At 49.7% G+C, this 26,524-nt stretch overlaps 1 protein-coding gene across 1 annotated transcript in view; it reads right to left on the reverse strand.

Annotated features, from left to right (window-relative positions):
* Nucleotides 1–24,784, reverse strand: part of MGAT4B (alpha-1,3-mannosyl-glycoprotein 4-beta-N-acetylglucosaminyltransferase B) — a 52,896-nt gene extending 28,112 nt beyond the window's left edge. Inside the window, exon 1 of the mRNA XM_059825161.1 lies at nt 24,688–24,784. Within this exon, the coding sequence (XP_059681144.1) occupies nt 24,688–24,784 (97 nt within the window). The remainder of the gene's footprint in view (nt 1–24,687) is intronic.
* Nucleotides 24,785–26,524: the final 1,740 nt, after the last annotated feature.

The raw sequence follows: 26,524 nt of genomic DNA on the forward strand, positions 1-26,524 counted from the left end.
GAACTATTCCTAAAGTGCTGTTTAGTTCTGGCAGAGGACACTTCTCGCTCCCTGTGAGCGGATGTGCCGTTCACACCTCTCATTTCCTTCGAACACGTCTATTTAAATGCATTTGGGTTTTCAGTATTTCACACACTGTTACCTTTACTGGTGGCGTATATAAGGTAACGCTAATTGCTATGTGGGCTGCTGTGGCTCAGCTTTCCAGGCTTTCCACCCAGAGGGAAGCTATATTACAGAAAGATTCGATGTGGCATGTGAGGTGCTGCAAGAACGCAAGATGGGCGGGCTGCCTGCTTGCAAGGAGAAGAGCCCCTCTCTCCTCGCAGGAACCCACGACCTGCGCCCAGCGGTGTCAGAGCCCACAGAGAGAGTCTTCCATGACAAAACAGTCGCATCTTACGCAGCCCAGAAAGCACCAGCGCAGCCGTACGACGTCAGGGGAGCACGCGCAGGACGACGGTGAATGGGGCTGTCTGGAGAGCAAAGCGCCGCAGCACCCCGCCGTCCCCAGCTGCTCCTCCGGATGAAATCAATGGATCAGTGGGTTTTATACCAGGACAGGAGGATTTGCTGAGATGCTCAAACCAAGAGCCCAGACATTTTTAAACTCAGCGAGGTGTGAGGGGAAGACAAGAGAGCCGAGAGCTCCGGAGGGGCCGTGGCTGCTCAGCAAAGGGGCAGGAGGGAGAGGGGCTTTGCACAGATGAACCCAGAGCACAGCCGAGCAAAGCCACAGCTCAGACTGAGGGAGTTAAACCGCACAAAATCACAGCAAACTACACCAGTGGGAGTGACGGAACGCAGGGCCTGACCCCACTCGCTGCAGTCCGGCTTCCCAGGGGTGCCAGGAGGTCAAAACCCAGGGAGAATCCCGCCGTGGGGAGCAAGGCTCAGCACGGCACGGGGAAAACAAGCAGCGTGACTCACCCCAATGGAAACTGCCCTTAAAACTTGCAGCATGAGTATTTAGAGCTCAATTCGAGCCCCCGTTCCCTCTGTACAAAGAGGTTTGCTGTTGGACTGCAGTGCCCGGGGAGGCTGTTTCTGTACTCAGGTGCTTTTTTAGGTCCCCCCGATGCATCCAAACACTGCTTTGGAAATGGTCTCTCACCGGCTACCTGGGCTGCTCAGCACCTCTTCTAGTACTAAAACTTGTCATCTGAGCACATGAAGAAACGTTGAGCAATCAGTTCACCCTTTGGAGTGCCTTTATGAGACGTCCATAAAGCAAATCACCCTGGGTGAGTGCCCTGTTAATAGCTTACACCCTCGTACCCCGCTTCCCAAAGCTTCCCGTGCATAGATCAGCTTTGTTACCCAGGATCACCGCCATGCGTTGCTGCAAAAAAACGAATCCGATTTTCTCCTTCTTTACAGATAAAACAACAAGAGAGAGCAGCCAGTCTGTCAAATGCAGCAGCAATGTAGAAGAAGTGGAGGCAGAGCTGTCTCACCATCTTCAGCAAACCCACGTCCGAACAGGAGCAACGCAGACAGGTGAGTGCAAACGCTGTCACAGGCTGGGACAGGTTGTTCAAGATACATGTCCTGTTTTGGGGAACTCGTTATTTAGTTTTATGACCATGGAAAAAACCAAAATGTATAAACTATAAGATCATGACTTTGTATGTAGGTATTTATGACTACAATACCCCCAGAAGACTCCCACAGCCATGTCCAAAGCCTGGCGAGAGCAGGGGCACTCTGACAGCCTTAAAATCAGTACGCTGGAAGAAATATCTTGTGTTTTCCATAAGAAACCAGAGTAAGCCCTGCCAGTGCAAAGATACTGAAGGGAGCATGGACGCTGTCAGTGTGGGTCGAGTGTTTGTTAGCCCTACGTTGGTGTGGGCCGGGGGAGCCCCAAGCAGAGCCAAGCTCTGCACCACCTCCCCAGTGCTGTGGGGTTTGCCCGGGTGCATGTCCCTGGGCATCGCCCAGAAGTGGCCAAACCACTTCAAAAGCCAAACCGGCGTCACAGAATCACAGAATCATTAAGGTTGGAAAAGACCTGTAAGGTCATCAAGTCCAACCATCACCCCAACCCCACCATGCCCACTAAACCATGTCCCACAGTGCCACGTCCACATGTTCCTTGAACCCCTCCAGGGATGGTGACTCCACCACCTCCCTGGGCAGCCTCTGCCAGTGCTTCACCACTCCCTCCGTAAAGACATTTTTCCTAATATCCAGCCTAAACCTCCCGTGGTGCAACTTGAGGCCATTTCCTCTTGTCCTGTCACTTGTCACTTGGGAGAAGAGACCAACACCCACCTCTCTGCAACCCCCTCTCAGGCAGTTGTAGAGAGCGATGAGGTCTCCCCTCAGCCTCCTCTTCTCCAGACGGAACAACCCCAGCTCCCTCAGCCGCTCCTCATCAGACTTGTGCTCCAGACCCCTCACCAGCTCCGTCGCCCTTCTCTCCCTGTATGTGTTTTCCTGAGGACAAGCACGGCAGGTGTCTGTGTGTGAGTGTGATATCAGATTTTGGGGGGGTGGCGTTTCTACACCCCTTCCCCAGCACAGATTTGGAAGGTGTCGGGCAGGCAGCCATGGAACAGGCAGGACGTGACTGCTAAACCAGCCTTGCACACCTGCAAAGACAAATAAATTCTTTACTTTAACGTCAGACAGTAGACTATAAAATGAAGCTATAAGAGCGTATCACTGCACATGAAGGGAAATTCATTCTGCTGCTAATGCCCATAACTTCCCTACTGAGAGTAATGGATATCAACAGGAGAACAGACATCTGAGCGTGCTGAAACGTGCGCTGTTTTTTTCTGAGCTTGTGCTGGGCACGCTACTTGAAATACAGAATCGCTGAGTTCTTCTTTCTCCCCAATCCTCAAGCTGACGTAAAATGCCCATGTTTTAATAGTAAGTGTGATTAACCATTAGCATAAATTACCAGGGTTGTAATGAATTTTCAGAAGAAAAACTTGATTGTTTCTTCGGAGCTATGTTCCAGTTACACATCAAGTAACATTTCAGTTTCAATAAAAAGCAACTCCTGTGATGGGTATCAGATAAGGAGTCAGACTAAATGATGCTGGAGGTCCTTTCCACCTTCGAAATACATAAACACACGTGTTGTTTATGATCAGCGTACTATGGGGACTGGCTGATCCTCCGGAGCTGGAGGAAGAGCCAGATGACGAGAGGAGAAAAGCCAGTTAAGTCTCCCAGCCAGGGCAACGATCTGCGGATAGGAGCATTTTCTAACTTTGCCTTCTTCAGCAAGGAGACCGTACACACACATCTTGCTGTTCAAAGGACATCTTGTGCGTATGAGCAAATTTGTCCAAATTGTTTTGGCTCCGGCCACGGTAGTATGTTTAGTACACTATTTCCAGATGTGTTTTGTATCCCCGTCAGTCCGGCTGCTGCCTCAAGCCAAGACAGTTATATAAGCTGCAAAGCTTAATTGGATTATTTAGCCCAAATCGTTGGCCGAGAGGCAGCGGGGCCGGGGAACCGGCCGGGCAGCCTGGAGAGGACCTGCACCGCCACCGGCTTGGGGGGAAAGGGAGGGAGCGTGAGCCAGCAAATAAATGAGAGTTCATAAAGCAAGACTGGCCTCCCCATCTCCCTCGAATGTTTTCTCACGCCTCCCGTCCATTTTACAGAGCGTCTATTAGCTGGTATTTTATTAGAGGTATGTTTTCTCTACGCAACAAGCATTTAGAAGACATGAGCATTTCCTCTCTGCACTAACAAACATTTCCTGACTGTGCAGCTCCACAACATGGAATAATACAACCAGCAACTTAGTTTTCCCACAATAATATTTTTTCCCAAACTTTGGCTGTTGCGGCGGCTTATTTTCCATTTAAGGGCATAATCCTGCTTGTGGGATAACCCATCCCAGAGGATCTTCACAGATGTAATTATTAGGGCAAAGTCCTAAAACAGAAAAGTGTTGCAACTATTCTTGGGAAGAAATCAGGAAAGAAAAGAGAGAGAAGCTGAAGAGATTCCAAATGCTGTAGCTATCAAAGTGTGCCAGAATAATTTCGTTCCTTTTATTTTTCATACAACTGGATAGTTAAGTCAGAAGTTAACACAAGTATATAAACTCACACTAAACTTTGAGCAGGTCGCCTACTCCATTGCTTAAATAAAGGGTACGTGCGTGCTTGAGAGCTACTTAAATCCTTGCCATGAGGCCCTGGATGGACTTTGTATGGCTTCACTAGACAGAATAAAAAAACCGCAGCCTGGCACCCTTCTCTGCCACCGCTGACAGCATTCCCACCGCTCTCCGCCAGGCAAAGTGCCATGGATAAATTCAACAGATTAAAACAACCAGAACAGTACAACAGGCAGGGATGTGCCCAGTTCTGCTGGAAACAGCTACACAAACACTGCAAATCACACGCAGCGCTCGGAGAGGAGATGCCTCTCACCCGCCCCAGCTCTGGTCCCCGAAGCCTCATGCACACAACGACGCCCCGAAATCCAGGGCTGCGAAGCTCCACCACCTGCATCCGTGCTGCAACTCATTCTGAGTATTCCCGTGAATGAGGACCTTCGATTACCACGCTGTACAGAGTAATAGTAAACAGCGGTGGTGACCAAAAAGCTATTTACAGAAGGGCTCTCTGCTACGATCCCATGCTTACTAGTTATGGAAATTTTTCAAAAAAGGAGTACAAAGAGAAATTTCCACAGGGCACAGCGATCCGTACAGTTTGTGCTGTGCTTGGACTTCGTAAATCAAAAGCCAAGTGATGTTTACAGCACTCTAGTTGCTCCTTAAACTTTATTTTTCTTTACTGCCTGCATTTTATGCCCTCGGTGAGCTGCGGCGTAAAGCTCTCTGTGTGACTGATGGCAAGCAGAAAGTCGGCACAGCCTGACTGGGCAACCCAGCCTCACCCCCCCGTTAGCTGCATTAAGAGCTTCAACAAATTTGTGTAATACCCAGCATTATAGAAATGGATTTCCAAGCAGAAGAGCAGTTGGCAGGATTAAACAAGTAGAAAAGCACATGCACGTAAAAAATGGGGAGGTCTGCACACGAGCTAATGGAGCAAGCAGAAAATAACTGGGCATGCTCCCTGGGCTCAGGGACCGCTTCCTTTACGACAGACAGTAATGTCTCATTACGGGAGAAACAAACACAATAAAGATGAATATTCCATCTTCCCATGGCTACATTTTAAGTGTTAAGCCAATACAAATTCTCAGGTTATATTTCACAAAAATAGCTACTCAAAAAAAAAAAACCTGCTGGCAGCGCAGCAAAGCAAATTTCATTTGGAAGATAAATCCTATATTCTTCATAGGCAGATGTGAAAATATATCAGGCTTTATCATAACAGCCCCTCCCCGGAGCAAAAGAAGCCACAGAGTAAATTTACAACAAAAAAGTTGTTTCTTTTGCCCTTCTTCCCCTATATTGCTCAACTTAATACAGACAAAATTACTAGCAAACCAGCAGTTACTGCATCTTATAAATAGATGCTACACACCTTACCAGCGCCGCAGCGCTCTGCAAAGTCAATATGGAATCAACCCAGCTCTTGGGATCATGAGTAAAACACTTGGATGGTGAAACTACACGGATGCTGCAATTACTGTCATCACAAAATGACCATTCAGTTCCACTTCTCCACCGAGGCAAGACCGTACCAACCTTCTGCTAACAAACACCGCCTTGTCGGGGTGTCTGGGCACGAAGGCGCCTGACACCAGCCAGCGGCTGCCAGGAGAAGATTGCTGGCAATTTAAGGACATGTTTAATGCTGAGCTGGACCAGGACACTGTAGCATCACTGTTTCTAGCTGATAAAAGGGCAAGCTCAATTTAGCTCCACAGTTTCGTGAAAAGTCCTACAAGCTGACACGTGAAATGGTCTTAACGCTGCCCTTCGGTGCAGGATTATAAATCTAGATCAGCATCGTCTTCCTCCCCACAGGAAGAACATTGCACTGAAGGATGATCATCCATCTCTTACCAGGATGGGGTAGGGAGCAAAGGAAGAAGCATCTTTAATCTGTTACACAGAATCACTGAGGTTGGAAAGGACCTGTAAGATGAAGTCCAACCACCACCCCAACGCCACCATGCCCATTAAATCATGTCCCGCAGTGCCTCGTCCACACGTTCCTTGAACACCTCCAGGGATGGTGACTCCACCACCTCCCTGGGCAGCCTCTTCCAATGCTTCACCACTCTCTCAGTAAAGAAATTTTTCCTAATATCCAGCCTAAACCTCCCCTTGGCCTAAGCTAGCTGATCCTTGCAAACAACATCCCTTGGTCGCTCCCCCAAACAGAATGAAACTCCCCACACGTGCAGAAGGTCTTGGACGTGGAGTGCGGAGAGACATGCACCGTACCCAGGAGTGTGCTGGATGCTTAAACATTAAAACCTGGGGCTCTACTCAGTTCTGCACCTGCAATTCTCACCTACCCCCATGGCTCGGAAGGGGATGGATTCGGGGATGAGACCCTGGTGACAGGAGCTGGAATTGTCCCAGGCAGCAGCGGCACCAGGGGACTGAGGGTGACTTCCAGTTTTGTGCCTCTTGCAATCTCAAGAAGACCTTTCTGGATTTTTAATTAGGACTAAATCATTAATTATGATTAGTAACTTTAGCTTTAAAAAAAGACTTGTGGACTGCTCAGACTGACCCCAGGGACCCCTGTGGACTTGGGGACCCCCAGACTGACCCCAGGGACCCCTCTAGAGCCCAGGAACCCCCGACTGACCACTGGGACCCCTATAGAGCCAGCCAGTATGAAGCAGCCAATCACTTTTACCCCACTAACTAGGAAAAAAAATAAAAAATATATATATAGCTCCTGAGATTTGTAGCTCTGGACAAACACTGACGGCAAACTCTAGAAATCCTGCGGGCCCACAGACCCTTGGATTCAAGCACTGGAGGCAAACCTGCACCAAGAACCAGCTGTTTCTATGGATAGTAGCTTGGAAGAAGAGCTTAGGCTTTTGGGATCGCTTATTTTTTGAAAAGTTGGTTTACCTATTTCTCTATAATCTCCCCTTGCCTTGCATCTCCATTTTGAATTATTTATCATCAGGTATCACATTCATTTGCATACTTTATGAGGTGCAAAAGAAATGATTAGTCATTGCCTATTAGTCTCTCCCAAACCATCTGTGCTAGGCTCTGCAGCAGTTTTGTTTTGGTTTTTTCTCTAATACTTGGGGGGAAAAAAATCCAAGGGGAGAATTGGATTTGCTGGAAACAGAGTAAAATAGTCTGCATACTTGCTGATAGCAAAGGCTTATTACTCTGTTATAGCCTTGCTCGGCAAGGAATGTGCAGATGATCATCTTCGGTGTAATTTAACCGGTGATACAAATTGCAAGCAGTATTATTTCAAAGACGTTTATTTATTGATTAGAAACAAAGTCCTTATCCTCTTCCTGCTCCCTCCTTGAGTCGTGCTGATTGCACACAATAGAGAGCTATCACTTAAAGAGCCAATTAAGTCAACTTCTGAAAGGTAATTGAATAGCTGAAATTCTTAGTGCAATATTGTACTGCATTATCTTGATTGCAACGAATAAAAAACAAAGCAGTCGGAGCAACGGAAATTAGAGAGTGAGGCATTGGCCCTAGATAGGAATACCGAAATGGATGGAGCCATTACCAAAAAAAAATTTAAAACATTATTATTTTCTTTCTGTGGTTACTTCTAATCCTTGCTAGAGGTGTGGAAAGGAAAAAACAGCCTTGGTCTTACTTATTCTCTGCACTTGGCAGGACTTTATGAGGGATTGGCTGAGCTGCTGACCGGGCGCAGAGAACGGTTTTGGCCACAGCCGCCCCACCGCACCCCTCCCCGGGGAGGAACCCAACATCTGGGCGTCCCGTACTCAACCACAAGCTTTGATTAAAGCATTTCTCGGGCTTTATCAAGGCTTTATCAAGACAATGCCTACTGTACAGATTCACCCACGCCTGAGGGAGGAGTTCATACTATCCTCTGGCAGAGCCACCAACAGACCTTCTCTCTTCTGCCCTTCTGGCTACCTTCAAAAGTACCTGGAGGATTTTAGATCACCTCTGGGATTTCCATGCCATGGCCCAATTGGGCTAAAGCGAGACTAGGAGTTGGAAACCTATTGGGAAGAAGGACATAGCATCAGTCCCTCAGAAAAACCAAGCTTAAACAAAAAAAGAAGGGGGGGGGAGAAAGTGGTTGTAAGCCTGCCAATACTCAGAAGTTATATAAAATCACTCATTTAAATGCAGTAAAAAACCACATCACAAACTGAGAGCAGAGTCCTCAGGAACTTGAAGACACTGGCTGTACGTGGTCAAAATTCATCATCAATTTCCGAGGAACTACTCAAAGTCACAGCACTCGGGCTATAAAGCATTTACACAGGCACATAAAAAGGGAGCTTTTCCCAAAGTAGGAAAAGAGGCGCCACAAAACATAAAAATCTCTCTTTCTTCTGCGCTGACAGCAGACTCTGGTGTGACCTACCACCCCTGTCCTCCTGCCCCTTCATCCGCTTGGGTTTCCACAGCAGCGGAATGAATCCACCCAACCTTAGAGCAAATTAATGGCCAACTGCTGCTTTCTCGGAGCTGCTTTGGCACCGCCCGCCTCCCTGCACATGTATTTTGGCTAGCACCGGAGTCTTGCTGAAGAACATACAGCCGAGCAGGGCGAGATGCTGCAGCAGCTCAGCCCCAGGTACGTGGATGCGTCCTCCGGCTGTCCTCCCGGCAGCTACAGCAGCACTCGAGGTCCCTGCCCCGAACCCCGCAGACTTTCCATCCCAGTGCAAGCATAGACCTCCCGGAGCAATCCAAGAAAAGTCACTTCTCTGCCAGCAAATGTGCCAGCAGAGAAATGCAAACCCATCCTTCTGTAGACACGGCTTCTGTGTTTGAGGGGCTGCAGGAGGGACGGTCAGAGGGAGGTTTCAAAGGGATTTATACACCTTGCAGGCTGGGAACCCCTCCTGTGCCTTGACTTCTCACCTGTGAAATGGGCTGAATGATACCCAGCCAACTTTGTAGAAGGCTTTGCTTTTAATCAATCCACCTCCACATCTAGGACTGCGGTGCCACCACCCTCACCGTGCTGCTCTGGGGCCTCGGGAGCTGCCAGTCTGAACCAACACATCCATTAACCCACCAGGAATTTGGCAGTACCACGTAACTAACCCCTGAAATACACGTGGCACCAACATTTGCCACTGCACACCAGAAATACAGCATTAGCATATATCACTGTCCTGCCTAAACTTCTGCCTTACTCATTTTTGTCAGTCACTCCTCGATTTAGTTTGCAATTATCTCTGCAATTCCCGCTGAAAGACGGGACATAAAGAACTTGAACAATTTTTTCAAATTTGGAATGGTCTTCACCCAAAAGAAGCCAGAAGGAAGCCTACGCACTCAAACACACCCCAAGAGTCCTGGTCCTCAGACAACAGTCCCTAAAATGGGAACTGTAGTTTTTCTTAATTCAGCAGACTGAAAGCTCATCAAATACAGCAAAGCACCAGCCTCTCCCTGGTCAGTCTATACTTGAGACTTGTTCTGTCTTTTCAAAAGCTCTTTTCAGTTACACAATCAAAGAATCTGTAAGGACTATATCTAGAACAGCTCTAAAAATTGTTCATGCTTTCTCTGAGAGCTTACGTCAACTCATTGGACGGAGGAGCCAAGAGAACAAATAGTTTACGGGGCAGCCGTTGCACATAAATATTGCCCCTGACACAGATGCACCGTGAATACAATTACATCCTCACATCAATTACTAGTACACTCCAGAAACATTGTTTGTAGAAGACAAATAAATAAACAAACGTAAGCTTGAAATAAGGAACTATTTGACATTCTAGCAAGCCGCTTCACCTTATAATCATTATTTCCTGAGAGAGACACGTTGTGCTGGTTCGTATTCCAATAACACATCCGTGTAACCGCACAGGTACAAGGGAAGCGTACAAATCATGTCTCGCAAAACAACTGTTGGCGAAGAGCAGGATTTGTGTATTCATTGCTCACCGCTGAACAGTTACATACATTTTAATTCCGACCTCAAACACAATTTGGACTACGGCAGATGTTTCCTATAGCGCAGGCTTCCTTCGGATGAGAGTTAAATCAGTTTGAACATGGCAGCAATGAAGAAAGGGATTTAAACAACTATTTTCTGCTTCCTCTCTAAGCTTAATACTGCAGAGGTAAAAATGAGGGAGTCCTAAATAGAACAGCTAAACCTTCCTGCTCCTGCCCTCGGCTTGGAATTCCGACCAGCCCGGTAAGCTGCCACCAAGGACTCCCCTCTCTGTGACACCAGCCTGTGTCGAAAAGAAATTAAATTATTTTAACGAGGTTCTTCCAGACGCACGCTGATGTAACCAAGAGGAGAATATGCCTCTTGTTTTAGGCTGCTTACGTTTCACCAAAAAAAGGGGGCATGCTCCTCTGCAAAACTCTTCTTCCTCTCCCCTCGTTATCCTCGGCAGCTTCCTCCTGTTACTCTGCATTAACAAGCGGATCGTTATTTCACCAGCCGCAATCAAAACCTTCCATAACATAAGATCCAACCGCAATTTTACATTCACATAGTTGCCCACACTGAAGAGCCCTGAAATGCTCTTAACGAGTTGTATGCGCAGGGATCGTATCTTCACCTATCAGCGGAATGGGCTTGGGAAGCGACAGCTGCTTAAATAGCGCACACGCAGCGGAGTAGATTAAGGGGAAAAGAAATACTATAAATAATTGAAATCACAGCAAGAAATGTAGGCAGAGCAGAGGAAAAGAGGGCAACTCGGAGGAAGCTGGCAGCAGCAGAAGAGATAAGGACTTCTCCTGGGAGCCAAACCAAACAAGAGTATACGTACAAATAAATCCACACTTTCTCACCTATGCGCTATGCCACGCATAAGAAGTTCTTGACCTTTTCTGCACTGCTTGGCTATCCAAATTTTACCCACCCATGAGCCCTCTCTTGCCAACATCTTCCCCTTTCCTTCTCTCTGCTGAATCTGTAAGTCTGATGCAGACGACCCCCACGCTCGTCCCCAGTGCTGCAGCAGCCCTTGGTCACCAAATGATGCTGATGAGTAGATGTGGATCTGAAATGGCCAATTCTGCCATTGATGACTGCCTCACCTACAGGGACCCAATTCTCCTAGCCCAGCCTTTCATGGCGAAGCTATGTGGAAGGCTTCCCCTTGCACCCAGCACATTCAGGGCACACCAGAGAGGATCCTGCTCTCAGATGGGGCTTCTGAGCACCATGGGGTCACCGTCAGGGGTAGCTGCAGAAATGACCACCTTTGGTTTGAAGGCTTTGAGAATAATTAACCAGTGCTCTGGAACAACTGATGAGTGCTTGAAGTTTCAATCCCAGCAGTAAAACACCTCCGTTGATGACCACAGCTGCTATGAACGGCTAAAGGTCGGCATTTTGCCTGACCTTTAACTATTAGAGCAATACTTCTTGACCTGCATTTTAGAAGTTATGAACCACAGCCCAGACAACAGCACTCAGGGTAAGTGATCTGCCACCGTCTTGGCAGATTTCCAAAGAGATATGAAATATCTGCCTTTCTCAAGGGACTTGAACGATGCACGCGCAGAGAGCTCTGCAGACACCCAGAAAAACACACTGTTTCTCTCTGGGTACAACTCACCCAAGCGGGAGATGGCAGGAGACAGTTTATTATGCTCTATGGAGGTAACGCTTGGCACGACAGCTCCAGGTACCACTTCATCACAGCACAGCGTTGAGGAAAGGAGACTTCAACTAGCAACTCAGCTAACCAGACACCTTTAACAAGGAGCAAGTAATGAGATTTCTTAGCAAGTGGTTCATTCAAAGGGCATGCAGTGATATCAAGAACCAGGTAAAAATCCCCATTAAGATCTCTGCAGAAGTCAAGAGCACGTAGGAGGGCTGGCGTTCTCAGAGATAAGAAGGTTATCTTGCCTTACACAGCAATCAGTCGACTTTTAGGGGTCAACTGCCAGACCTCACCAGACTCCTCTTGCAGAATGTCGGCAGTTTTAAGGCAAAAGCCTGCGCCAGGCACCACTGTTAATGTTCAGCCCTGCTCCTAGAGCCACAGGGCTAGTAACTGTGACCAGGAGGTGAAGAAACCTTGATACTGACTCTTCTGTGTGAGCAATTCAGTTTAAGAGCTGCTGTTCAAGAAGCATGTCACCAAGATGAAAGGTGACCACGTTTCTTAAATGTAATTCGTTTCTTAAAGAGCCTTCCAGAGGCAGCAAGGATCCCACGTGCCCTCTTCTCCACACACAGCCCTACTAGGCAAGTGCCTTATCAAGGTGTGCCTAATTGCATATCAGACCCTCTTGCAGCCCACCATGCCTGGTTTGGCAGGGCTGAGCTTCATGTGCCTCTACGGACATCCTCCAGTTGGGACAGGCAAGTCACAGCTCACGGTTGTGTGAACAGCAAATCTGGTGTCAAGAGCAACTTCCAGCCCACAGCAAAAATAGACATACCAACTCCTTGGATTTCAGTGCAAGATTGGCTCTTGAATCTCTCTGTGCCACATGAAGAAGATTGGAAACCCAAGTCCACCTTGGACAGGACAGCATTTCTTGTTTGTCTTCTCATTAAAAGCAAGAAAGCCCTTCTGTACTTCCAGAAGACACCTGAACCTTAACTGTACTGCCATGTCAGCAAGAAAAGATGGGAACCTTGTGATTCCAGAGGGTCTACCGCTGAGGAACTACATTTGGGCACTCTCCACGTGGTGAATGACGGAGTCCTCCCACGACAAGAGAGCCATGCACAGCATCTGTCCTCCAGCGTGCAAAGGGATGATGCTGACTGCCCATCCTCCTCTTCCAGCTGGAGGACAGCTCGTGGGCAGTCATCTCAGCTCAAGTCCCCAGACCTGGCTCCCGTTGTCGGATGCACAGCCTGGCTCACCGAGGGATGCTGCAGCTGCTTCAGGCATGCCTCAGTTCTCTTAGTGTGAGGCTGGAGAGGAACGGCTCTCCGACAGCTGGCAAATGCAGCTGCCTGCAGCTGATGGGGGAGAACGAAGAACCAGCCGCTTCTTAGAAGTGCTTTTCTGTCGCCCATACATCCGAACAGCAGATTTCCTCTGACCACGGGGTCGTAGAGAACAGAGATCCCGTAACACAGATCTTTCAGCGCTGTTAACTGATCCGACCCCATCCAAATGTCACGGTTGCTGTCAATACAAAACTGTTCCATTCTCTTCCTGCCATCCTCCACTTCATCCATGGGGCACCCACTAGGTTCAAACACAAAGGCAGCAAAGAGCCTACAACAAGAGCCTCATTAACTGACTGTACAACTGGGTTTGTTTTGGAGTACAGTGCCATCCCCCGCACTGCAAGGCAGAGCTCTTGCTGGGGGAAAAAATGGAGCAAATTAAAAAATATCTTGCATACCTTAATACTGCAAGCAGATCTTCTGTCAGACTTAAAACAGCAGCATTACCAGCTGTAGAAGGGAAAAAAACCCCAGGAAGTCTCCCAAAACAGTGGACCAAATGAAAAAAGAAAAGGATGAAGGAGGTTTCAAATCCGCCCTGGAGAGAATGTGTGTCGCAGCTTTAACCTGCTGCAGGGAGGGGGAAAAAAGCAAACAGGATAGCAGAGACCAGAAACCGGATTTATCAGGACCAACCAGGTAGATAAAAAACAGACGATCACCAAGCAATGATGGCTATTTTGGAATCGGCTAACTTCCGAAAATGTCTAGTCAGCTTTAGCATTTCATACACATGAAATTAGTGTCCACGCAAGAGTACTCTCCTGAAAGGACAGGATTTAATGCAGCCGAGATAATTATCTAGATCCTTCTTTATCCCATTAGTGGTTTTCATTCGCATCCTGGAACACCATAAGCAGATTGTTCAAGAATTATTTGCCATCCGCTGTTTCAATCCCGATTGGAATTATCTTTATACCTCGGTACGAAGAAAAGAGATTACATCCCTGCCAGGGCTTGCTGCAATGCCCTCTTTTCTGAGGCTCCTTTTATCATATTCGTTCTATAAGGTGATGAAAAGAATCAGAAAACAATTGTCATGGATATGATTTTGCCCCCTCCTCCTCTTCCTTCCCCACGCGTGCGTTTGGGAGGAGGACGAGACGCGCTTCCCACCGCATCCCCTGCAGGAGATGCACCACTGCACCTGCACAGCAACGAAGCTTAATGAGCCTTAGTCACCAAATTACCCAGGGCAGGATCCAAAACCACTCCCAGCTTCCGTTTGCACCACGATCCACTAACAGAAGAACAAGGATGAAGCTGTTAAAACCAACGAAACAAATCACTTGACGCAAGAGACAGAAGTGGGATTCACTGCACTAGAGATCCCAGGGGCGTACGCTAAACGTCGCGTTGCGTGCCCTCTAGTAATATACGTCACTACGCAAGCTCCGACGGAGATAAAGCCAACATCATTCAAACAGCCAACGCCAATCCCTTGCTTCAAGGCCTAAAACAACACGAAGACAGAACTCCCCTCCCAGCCACTCTAACGACCTGCCAGGTTTTGTATTAATGGAAGAATTACATCTCCTTCCAGGTGTGGCGAGGACACAGCTCGTCTCCCCATGGGCAGGTCTGCCCAGCAGTGAGGAAAGACGCCTGGACGACACAAAAACTATCCCTCCTCCTTATAGAAACATAAGGAGGTAGGTATTCAGACCTGACATGAATAGGAACGCATGTATTTTTTAAAAAAAGCATGCTTTACGGCTGTGTAATGAGATCTGTAGGAGAGTTATCCTTATAAACAAGTTATTAAAAGGGGGAGGAGGGACACGATAATAGCAGGCGCCAATTACTCAGCTCCCAGCAGAGACTTTCCAATTTCTCACCTTCCCCCAAAGCAAGATGTGCCGCTGTACGGCAGCACATGTACTTGCGAGCGTAACACCCTTTCGGAGTATTGCTTCTCTCCCCCAAAGCAAAGCTGCATCGCTGCCCTGCCGCCGCTGGAGAGGGGCAGCCCATTTCCCCACCAGCCCTGCACCAGGGTTGAGACCGATACGGCATGAAATTAATTTGGAAGGAGTGAAAGTGCAGAAAGTAAATAAAATTCTCTTTTTGTTTGACTCCGGAATCTGGCCACTCCTCCCGCCAAGAGGAACAGCAAATTTGCGAGCTAATTGTGACTGCCAGGTTTGCGTCTCTGCAAATATCTGCTGAGTTTCAGGAACGAAACCTCAGTAACGATTTTGTTATTTTCAGACAGCGGCACAGTTTCAGACAGTAAATGTCCACATTGCAACTGGAGCCGTCAGAGAGATCCCATCCTTTGAGGCAAGCACACTAAGGTAATGATTAATATTACAAAAGTAATCCGAGCCTTTAAAATAATTCTTTCCAAAATCAGCAAATAATTACCAAGGCCTTCAGCAATCAATACCCAAGATAAATAGACAATTAAATTGCAAAAGAAACAGAAGAAAGTAGTTAATATTTGCCAAACACAAGCCAAATACACTTTTTCATGGTAACCAAATACTTCCAGTAAATAGATATTTTAGCTCACTGGAGAGGCACTTTCAGAAAGTAATAAATTAATCTAATAAAACAGACAGACAGGGTGGAACCAGACACTAACGAAACAAAAACTGATCTATACGGAGCCAACCCACAATCCATGTCCTAATTACACTCATCCACCATTCCGGGTACTTACCTCCCCCACCCAGGTCTGCTCTTTAGCTCCGGGAAAATACATGTTTCATGCAGATTCATTGGCACGACAAAGCCGAGGAGAATTTCAGCCATCAAATGATGAAGTTTGTGCTCAGCTAGAATTTGCATTTCCCATTTTTTTTCCAAATACCTCTCGCTCCCCAAAGTCAGCAAACGAATCTGCTTTTAAACACGATTCTTGCTTTGCCTTCAATTTACTTTAAACTCTGTCGGCGAGGTGCGGGACGGACTCTTGCCGGCCGGCAGCGCCAGCCCCCCACGTGCGATGCCCGTAGGAGCATCCCCACGGCACGTCCCCACTCTGCAACCGGGAGGGTTTGTCCGGGGGGGCTGCGTCCTGCCTCCCCATCACTCCTGGGACCCGGAGGGACTCGGAGCAACCCCGGACACCCGGTGCAAGGACCAGCACCACCTCCTCCCCGGGCAGCCCAACCTTTACCAGCTTCTACCCAAAACAGTTGCTTGGAGTTAACAAAGCCACACTATTAGGTGGGCACCTGGTAAAGTTCCTCAAATGGTGGATAACTTGAATTGGACAAGATTAAGAGAGGGAGAGACATGTGGGAAGACGTCCATCCCGGTCATTTTCCGCAACATCAAAGGAAGAAGGAAGGAAGGAAACCGAGGGAAATGGAAGACAAAGAGAAGAGATATCAAAGCCAGCTCCGGAGAGGGCGCAATGAGAAATGGCACGAAAAAGGAATAGTTAAAACATGAAAGGCAAGATCAAATAAAAGCAAAAGATCACAGGCTGGGCGCAGAGAGGAGGGAGAGGAGACCACCACACCGCTTTCGCCAGCATTAACTGAATAATTCATTTGACAGGTGCTTGTCTGTGGCAGTGGTTGGGTCTGAGAGAGTCCAACACTGTCCAGGTCCATCCATCAACAAGACAATCCATACGGTCAAATATTGTTCTTCCTCTTCACATCCAGCATGGGGACACGCCACGGGGACACTGCACAGCAGCTCTGCTCCCCTGAGCACCCGCCTTTTGGGAAAGAATGCACCAATTTAGTCCTCACTCAGAAAACTTCTCCAGCTCCTTCTGTATGAAGTTCTTGGTACTGGCAGGGTTAGTCTTGCTACTATGCTTTCAGTAGAACAGGCTGTACAAACATGTAGTGCTATGACACGTCTTAAGTAGCTCGTATCTCAGAATTGCAAGTGTTTCTTCGATTATTTACAAGGGCTTCTGAAGGCTACGCAACTCTTTTGGTACCACAGGCCTCCTACCTAAGCCACGTGACAAGACATAGAGGATTTATTGCAGCATACAAGTAGTGAGCGACAAAAAAGGGTCTCCAGGTTGAACCTTATTTCCAGAAAGCTCTCGCCATCACGGGGAGAGAAGAAAAACCAATGTGCTCTAAGACAGTCTTGCAAATGTGATCAGGATGGTCTAAAAACTCATTGAGGAATAGGTGTGGAGCAGGCAGCAGCACTGACACGCCAACGCCGTGCTCTTCCCCCAGTGCAGCATCTATCCCACTACCAACAAGTCCTAAACCACCAGTGCGACCATTATAGTTACAAGTAAACGGACACTGCAAGGCAACAAAACTCATAATGAAACTAAAAGACAGGAGAGGATTAATTTTTGCACAGAAGCTTCTTTAAAGCCTAACAATTTATGTTTTAATGCTACTGCTGCCCACTTTAACATAAGCAGAAATGAAAACATCTTGCACAAACGTGTCTAGTCACTTCAAAATACAGATTAACCTCTAGGTAAGTATTTATCCTGTACATAGCGCAAGAGGGAAGGAATATTTAAATATTAAGGGAGTCACTCCAAGGCAGGGGCAGGCAGGAGGGAAGATGGAGTTACGGAGCCGTCTCTGTGCATCAGAGATGCGTCCACGCTAATGCACAAATCCCGGAGACTCGAGTGTGACTTGACACCGGGACAAAAACAGAAGGAGAAGCGGCCAGTGCCACAATTAATGCAGAAGGAGATGATTTAAAACAGAAATCTGCCCCTCCCAGATTGTCTTGCTTTGCAAGAGAAGCCTGACGTGAGCTCAAAAACAAACCCAAGAAGGACGTTGATGAATAAAAAGCCCCCTACACTTCAATTCAAATAAAAAAGGCAGAAAAAATGCATTTCCCTCCATCAGAGACAACAGTCCTCTCCCCGAATCAGGAAGCTGTTAAGCAGACGCTTGATCAGCGCTCCCCGAAAAGCCTCTCCTAACAGCGCTAACCTGCCAGCCCCCGCTAAAGCCCTTCATTTATTTTAGTAGTTTCCCCAATCCTTTAATTTGACCAGTGACTTCTGCTGCCGCAGCAGCCCTCTTCACCCACCAAGCCCTGCTGATCTCCTGGGCTTTGTCTCGTGAAAAACAAAATGTCAACATTAGAATTGGCACAATAACGATATGGAAAATCTTCACGTGAAACATAAAGCTTCGTCTCCAAATACTATTAGGCAGGTGGCTTGGTCCCACCTCTGCAAAGGGTTCTGCAAAGCGCCGGGTGGCTGTGGATGCCCGTGCCGAGCCAGGCGCCCCAGAACGTGCTTCTTTACACCATGAACTGGGAAATTGGTACTTTGGTGACTGGTTTGGGTTTTGTGAGCAGGGAGAACCGCGGATAACCCAAGCCTAGCTGCAGTAGCCTGCTAGCAGCCTTGCCCAATCTATCGCTAAAGCAATTTCTCCATCCCTTAGCAGCCTTCAAAGCTTTCTAGAGATGACTGGCAGCTTCACTTAAACTAGACAGCTATAGATGTGTTTTACATTAAACGCTAAGTGAATAATCAATGAACTTTCAGGATATAAGCACAAATCAATGATTTGTTTTAGATGAATCAAAGGGAATCACAAATGAGAAAGGGTTTTTTTCTGTAACAGAAGTAAACTGAGAGAAGCACTCGATGTAATCGGGTGTGTGCGTGTTAACCTCCTCTGCCTGCTCCTCTCCTACGCACTGACACAGACTCCGCTGTCACAGAAGCGCGGCTGTGTCCTCCAAACCCCTGTGACAAGAGATGTCACAGTCCCCAGAGAGCAGATGGGAACTGATACATGAAACCAGCCAAATGACTTTCCCAAGACTGGGATGGATACGGCATCGCAAGGACCCAAATCCAAGTCTTCTATGCTGGGGAACACTGTCCTGGTTAGGAGAAAGCCCTCTTCCACTTCCAATAACTTCAACTCCATCACGCAACCGCAGCTCTTATCGTTGGAGCAGCAATGGGACACAGACAAGTGCATGTGCAGTACGGGTCAAGAGCCCAGTGTAAAGACCTAATAAAAAATGCAAAAAAATAAAACCAGAAATACAGGTGACTCCAGACAATGAAATATTTATTTTGATAAATGCATATCAACAGATTGCATGGTGTCCCTTGCTCTTGGCATGAATTTGGTCAAAACATACGCGGGATAATTTTGCAAGCGCTGCTGCATTCCAGCCACCAGTTCCAAACAACGTCTGCGAAGCACCACACAGGCCAAGTAAAGGCTCTCAGAAATGCTCCTGCACATCTTTTTATTCCCCATGCATTTTAATGACAGAATTCTAAACTCTGCGGTTCCTCAACCGCAGGTCCCTGCCTGCACCTCCGCAGCTATCAGAAGCACACGCTGGGTCTGCTGCCGGCATCTCTCCTCCTGGTAAATGCTTCCAAGGGTTGCAGTGAAAGGAGCCCAGCGCAGACCAGGGCTTTCACTCGCACCCGTCTGGCTGCAGCCTGTGCCCAAGACCTCAAAGAAACTACAAAAACCTGAAGTCAAGCCAGGGTAGGTAACAGAAATGAAAAAGCAGCGGGAACCCCTGCATGCCGCAAGATACGGCTCGTATTTAGCAGTATCACAAGCTTTGACTCTGCTGCTTCTAGAGCGGATTAGCGTTCACGGCTTTTATGCATTATATAAGAAGACTTTGTAAACACGTCCCTCCGGGACAAAGTCTGCTTCCCACAAAGGACACCCCGAGCGAGCGGAGCATCCCGCTGTCTGCGGCACCGAACAAGCAATATTTCTTTACGGAGATGCTGCCTGAGCCTGCCCCGCTGCAACGGGCACCGGAGCAACGTCCACGCTGCAGCCGGTGCCCCGCGGTCACCACCACCCCAGCACCCCGCTCCCCACCACGTTCGCAAGTCAAGGGAGAGACCTCACGCTCAGACCTGCACCGAGATACCCACCCGGGACGCGAGTGGCGAGTCCTTCAAGGAGCTGTGCACATCTATTCTGAAGCGCTTTCCCAACGCCCGCGGGAAGAACAGTTCCCTCGGGATGAGCATCCAAAGTACCACACAATCAAAACTGATCTTTGGGGTGTGAAGCCACTATACCAAGAGCAACCCCACTTCGCAGGCAAATCTACAGGTACGGAGATGCCTGCAGTTGTGGTTTTGCAATGGGAACTTGGAGCTGGCTGGTACCGGCTAACTATAAATCATTACAATTTGAGGGGGAAAAAACCTGCGGGGGAAGCCTTCACAGGCAGCATGGGCACAGAGCCCACCCTGAGCTACGCAGCCAAACCCTGGAGGTACAATCCCAACCTCAAAATGCAGCATTTCCAAGGGGCAGCATGTTGGGAGTCTCCTAAAAGGTTCATACACGGTTTAGAATTTCCTATTCAATAAAAACCCCCAAAACCAAACACTTAAAACCCAAATATCCTGCAGCATTTATGGCTCTGGGGTAGGCTGCAAGGGGCAAAGAGAAGAGCTGGAAAGATGGTACATGGCTGGTTGGTCAGTCAAGATGAGAACAAACATTATGGATGAGCATTGAACAGTTTTCATCACTGGAAAGAAAAAAACCACAACAATTTAATTGCAGGTAGGTTAAATTGTTTGCCTTCGTCCCATCTGCACTTGTGACTTATCTGAAGTCATGAAAGCTTCTCGGTTTTACCGAGCCCTCAGTAAACAGCCCCTGTAATCCCCACGTCGAGCACACTAATGCCCAAGCCTGCCCATGCTTTCCTGAAGGCTTGATCCTCAACTGTGCGGTCACCCTCCACAGTTCAACCCTACAGGTCCACCTCGTGACGGCGGGTTATAGAAGAGCTTCTTCCAAGGCAGCTATTGGTTTTTGAAAGTTAAACCATAGTTAAACCTAAAATCAGCGGAGAGAGAATATTAAACTTTGGCCAAGACACCCACCACCATGATGCACAGCACGTGGTCCACCTCCGAGCCACCCCGTGATGCTGGACATCGGCCGCCTGGGTGGCTGGCTGTGCTATTTGAGGCTGCCCTTCTCTTCCTACTCCAGCAGACTATTTCAAACCCCGTTTATAATTGGAAAGAAGCAGCATCTGTTTTTGCAGACCACGAGGTCAAAACTTTACTAATAACCACAGCACTGCAAAATACCATTAGCGGGTAAACAAACCCTGCATCGGTCACAGAAAAGCAGCTCTAGAGCTGGCTTGACCTGGTATATTTTCTTTTGACTAATTGTTTTGTCCTCCCCACACAGAGCAGGAAGACAAGCAGGCTCTGCGATGCCTTACATGTGTTTTAATATCATTTTATCCCCCATCAGAGACAACGCGGACACCTTGCCAGCCTTCCCCAGAACACAACGACATGAGCAGCTCACAATCACTGGGAATTGACTCCAGCCACTCACGAGGATGGCTGATGTTACAGAGGACTGGCAAACACGAAGCCTGGCTTTGAAAAATAAGGGGATGGGGATAAGGAGGATGCAGGAAATCATAGAATAATCAGCTTAACTTCAGTTGAAGCGCTTAGAAGACGAGGAGAACTTGAGCAAGAGCTAACCTCTGTTTATCAAGAACAAATCACATCAAATCTATCATATTTCTTTCTGCGACAGGGTGCCAGGACTTGCAGGAAGGGGAGAAGAAACAAAGATTTCAGAGAGACCTCTGACAGTGTCTCACGGACATCCCCGTAACACAGCTAGGGATGAAGGGGCTGGACCGAGCCACCTGAAGGTGGGTGCACCATTGCTGGGAAGACCACCGGTGACCCGGTCGGTGCTCTTTGAGCACAGACTGGGAGGACCTTACTGAAGCGGGTTCCAGGAGAACCCATCCCAGATCCGATACGGTTTGGTGTTTTCATCCGCGACTCGGCCGATGGCAGAGAAAACATGCTGATTGCCTTTGAAGGCTACACCGAGCTGAGAGGGACTGCAAGCACGCAGGAGGACAAGATCAGAATTCAAAACAATCCTGACACTTTAGAAGAAGCAGTCTGAAAAAAAAAGGACGCCGTTCAACAAGGACAAGCGTGAGGTAATGCGATTTGGTAAGAATAATTAACCAGGCAAATGCAAGATGAGGAATGAAAAGCAGGAAAAGTTCTGGAGACGAATGGCTGAAGGGTCAATGGGATAAAAAAAATTAAATACAAGTCATCTGTGGCAAAAGTAAAAAGCAAACACACTAGGATGTATAAACAGGATCATTGTATGTAAAAGACCTGAAGTATCCACTTATTCTTTTGAGAAAAAATAAGGCAGTGACTTCAGTCGTGTATCGCAGGTTAAGCATCACTCTTCACGAAGGGTGATGGTCCAGGAGAGAGTAACAAGAACAACTGCAGACCAAGAATACGTGACCTAAAAAGAATGATCAAAGGAAGCAGCGTGGTTTAATCTATATTACCAGGGACTAAGGGGAGACATGGTAGCAAGTTCCAAATATCTAACAGGCTCCTGCAAAGAAGGAAGGAAGGAACTTTTCTGCCTGTGCCCAATAAATGGAAAAAGAAGAGCAATCATGAAACCAAACTGAAGGAAAAGACATTTCTGTTCAGACCGTAAGAAAAATCTAATGGCAGGGCTGCTAAATGTCAAACAGATTGTCCGGGGAGCTTAGGCATCTCTTGTCATCGGAGGTTTTTAAAAAAGAATACGATAAACATCTGTCAGGAAGGGGTTGGTTATCACCGATCCTGCGCAGGGACAGGAGATGGACTGAATGACCTCTCAAGGTCTTCTCCAGCTCTGTATTGAATTAACGGCCTAATACATAAATGACCATAATAGCCGGAAACCTGCTGTGCTGACACAGCCTGACCCGCGTTATTTGTGACCTCTTGTAGCGATCGCTGCTTGCAAGTGACAATCTGTTGCTGTCAGAGGAAAACCTGTATCCCAGGGAGGGTCCTACCAAGAAGGACAGGGACAGTGGTACCCAAGGTTATTATTTTGGCACTTGAATGAGCAATGGGGAAAAGCTACTTGTTAAAAAATAAAAGTGAGTCAACGGACAGCACAGACTACCCAGCGGGCTTGGCCAGCCTGCCTCAGAAAGCAGGAGTGACTGCTCGGAGCCCGTGCAGCACCGCACGCTGGTTTCACTTCGTTCATGGGAGCGAGCTACGAGCAAAGCAACTGCTCAGCAGTAACCACAAGAAGGCAGCTCTCGGAGCGCTCCTCTGCCCCTGCACAACTTACCACGGTCTAGCATTTCTGGCTGAGAGCGCATACCACACCACCTGGTTGTGCAAACATTTTGTCCTGTTAAAAATCTCACCAGCAGAAGCTAACCGATCCGCTGCCAGTACCCTGCGTTACAAACGCCCGTCACCCAAACCTCTGCGGGGAGGCAGCGCCGGTGGGATTTAAACCACATTAGCAGCACAACAGGAGAGCCCTTCAGCTGATGAACGAGGCAGCGGAGCCCAAGCAGCCACCCATCAGGCACCCACAGCTGCCCGGAGAAGATGGCACATCCCAGGTGCTCCTGCCCTGCTGCCCGGGAAGGGGCTGGGCTGGACGGGCACCTAGACGGGCTTGTGTCATCCCGCCCATCGGAGCCAAAATAACCTCCCCTGTCCCCAGAGGCCCCAGCCCCGATGCCGGCCTTGCATCACGCGTGAGCTGCACCTTGTGATTGTGCATAGTGCGCCGTGGGATTGCAAAGGCATCAAATCACATCTCACGCTCAGCAAAAGCTGCTTCTCACCTGTAGCGGAGAGAGATGCTTATACGGCGAGTGGGAAGAGAGGGTCAAGGGCTGGATGGCCGGACCGCCTGGCTTTAACGACCTCTAAAATTGCAGGAACTGGAAGAGGTGAGTGACTAGCATGGGCGTGAGAGGTTGCGCACCCATGCACGAGACAGATGCACAATTCAGAAGCAACTACCAGAATTGTCCTCCAGGCCAGGATAAATCCGGTGCACTGCTCTAGTGAGTGACAGGATGGGGAATGGCAACTATTTTGTTGTCAAGAAAAACCAGGAGCGAGCATCTCTGCGATACCTCTGCGGGATTCCCCTGCAGCCTCGCCGGGACGGGGCCCTGCACCCCTGCTTTGCAGCCACCTACTCGGTGCAAAGCCCGCACCGATATTTAAGCGCTGAAGCCGGCAGCCCTCGCACCCGTCCCACACGCACCTACGTTACCGGACTCAGCATCGAGCTGCAAGAGCCGTGTGTGGCGCGGGGAGGGCAGAGCTGCTCAGATCTCCCCTCGCCTCCAGCTTGCCCTGAGACCCCCCAGCTCAGGGGTTCCCCCGACTGCTGGCATCACCACCTCCCCACCAGGATTTAATCTGCGTGCTTCCCATCGCCCACGAAGGTTTTCCCCATAAACGTGGGGGTGCAAAGAAGTGCATCACCGAAGCCAAGCCCAACGCACCCCAACCCGGAGGACACCCACCCATCACCCCGCAGCCCCCCGATCCTCCGCGGGTGCCCCAGGCCGCAGCGCGCCCCGGGGACGAGCGGGGACCCCCGGCCCGGCACCTCCCGCCCTGCTGGGCACGGGCACGCCCGCAGCGGGGGTCCCACGGGCCACGGTCCCGCGGGGGCTGGGGGTATACCGCGGGGCCAGGGCGCACAGGATCCCGCCGGGCCCGGATCCCAGGGGCTCCAGCAGCATCCTGCCGGTCAGGATCCCCGGGTCCCGCAGGATCCCCCCGGCTCCCCATCCCAGCGGACCCCCGGGGTGCAGCCGGGCCCAGCCCCCGGAGCCGCCCCTGCCTCAAGCCCCGGCAGCCGGGCCCCAGGGTCCCCCGGCGGAGGCGGCCGAGCCCCCTTACCTTTGTGCCCGCCGAAGGCGCCGTACCAGGAGAGCGAGAGCAGGGCGCACAGGCAGCCGAGCAGCAGCGTGAGCGCCGTGCCGCTGCGGAGCCTCATCGCCTCCTCGCCGGCGGGGGCGGCCGCATGTCCCGGGCGCGGCGCGGCCTCGGCGGCCCCGGGGGCCCCGGCGAGCGCGGAGCGGAGCGGAGCGGGGCGCGCAGCCCGCCCGCCCGCATGCAGAGCCCGCGCCGGGCCGCGCCGCGCCGGGCCGGGCCGGGCGGGCGGGGCGGGGCGGGGCCAAGGGGCGTTGCTAAGGGGGCGGGGCCAAGGGGCGGGGCGGCAGCGGGCGGAGGGCGCCCCCGTGCGGGGACTGCGGGGCCGCTGCGGGCGGCGGGGGGGGCGGTGCGTGTGTGTGTAGGATGGGCGCTCATCGGTTACATATATAAAGGTACGTACCTATATACCTGGCCTATTCAAACAGACGTATACGTGCACACTTGTGCACACGCGTATGTCCATACAAAGATACACAGGTATCCGTGGGTGCCTGCACGGCTCTATGCACACGTGTGTGCGTGTGCGTGCGCACGCCTGGGTCCATATGTCTGTGTGGGCATGGGCGCGTGCACCTGTATATATGCAGGGGGGAGCATGCATCTCTGAGCACGGGGGTGTGCGCACGGAGCATCCCACGGGGCGTGTGCGTGGACCCAACGTTGGCATCTCCGCGCCACGGGCTGCGTGGAAACGACTCTCTACACCCGGCGTGTGCGCGGGTGCCTACGGACAGAGGTGTGTGCTCAGCCCCTATGCACAGGGGTGTCCCTATGGCCCTACGTACAGGGGGTGTGCACACCTTGGGGGGGGGTGTGTGCAGGACGAGGTCGGGGGGCAGCAGCCCCCGTAGCTGTGCAGTGCATATTCGCTGCCATTTCCGCAGAAGCATTTTGTCTTGGTTAAGGAAACAGCATCTAATGTTTATTGAGGGAAAATCGATGCCAGATGAATATCGCAAATGGAGGCTGCCGCCTGGAAGGCCATAATCGCTCTTCCAAAGGACCTGGCATTCAGGGGTCACAGCCTCAAGCTGCTTGCCCAGATGAAGGACAGAAGAAATCAGATTTAAAAATTATTTTGCTTGTGTTTTCTTCTGTTAATGGGTCCAGCTTTATTTCATTATAGATCAGGAGGAGCTGCACAGCAAGGTCAGGTTTGAAATGCTGAGTTTTCATGCCTCCATCGCCTGAACTTGCTTCTGCGGTTGTCCGTGAGGTCAAACAGGAGGCGGCAGCTCATGTGCCCCGTACACAGGTACGTAATTCCTCTGGCTAAAGTTGTCATCTTCCATTCCCCGGACCTCTTTTAGTAAGTAAATATTTCTCAGACGTGTAAATGTTTCTCAGACGTGTAAATATTGTGGGACTGGCTTCCAGCGATCAAAGTCTGTTGTTTGAAATGTTTGGATCAATTAGAGAGTAATGTAAAGCAAAGCACGAGCCAGTGCCAGAGGCAGGAGTGGCGACGCAGGCGCTCGGCGATGCTCAGCCGCAGCCTCGGAGCCGGCCCAGGCGGCAGGCAGGGATGCGCTGGAAGCCAGCCGGGCTCTGTAGGCACATCTCCTCCGGGCAGCACTCCAGCCGACGTGGGAATCCTTCTGAAACGGGGAAATCCGGCAAATGGGTCCTCAGGCCTCTGTTCTCTTTCCTTCTGGAAGGGCGAGGGGTGAAGGGAGCTCAGCACCCGGGAGGGGTGGGTGCAGGGGCTGCCTCGCGGTGCTCCGGGCAATGCACGTGCCTCGTGGAAAGCCATACACGTGCATGAGGAAAAGCACAGATCGTCCATTTCTGCAGGAGATGG

Source organism: Gavia stellata, chromosome 16 (genome assembly GCF_030936135.1).
Source record: "Gavia stellata isolate bGavSte3 chromosome 16, bGavSte3.hap2, whole genome shotgun sequence".
Lineage (NCBI taxonomy): Eukaryota > Metazoa > Chordata > Aves > Gaviiformes > Gaviidae > Gavia > Gavia stellata.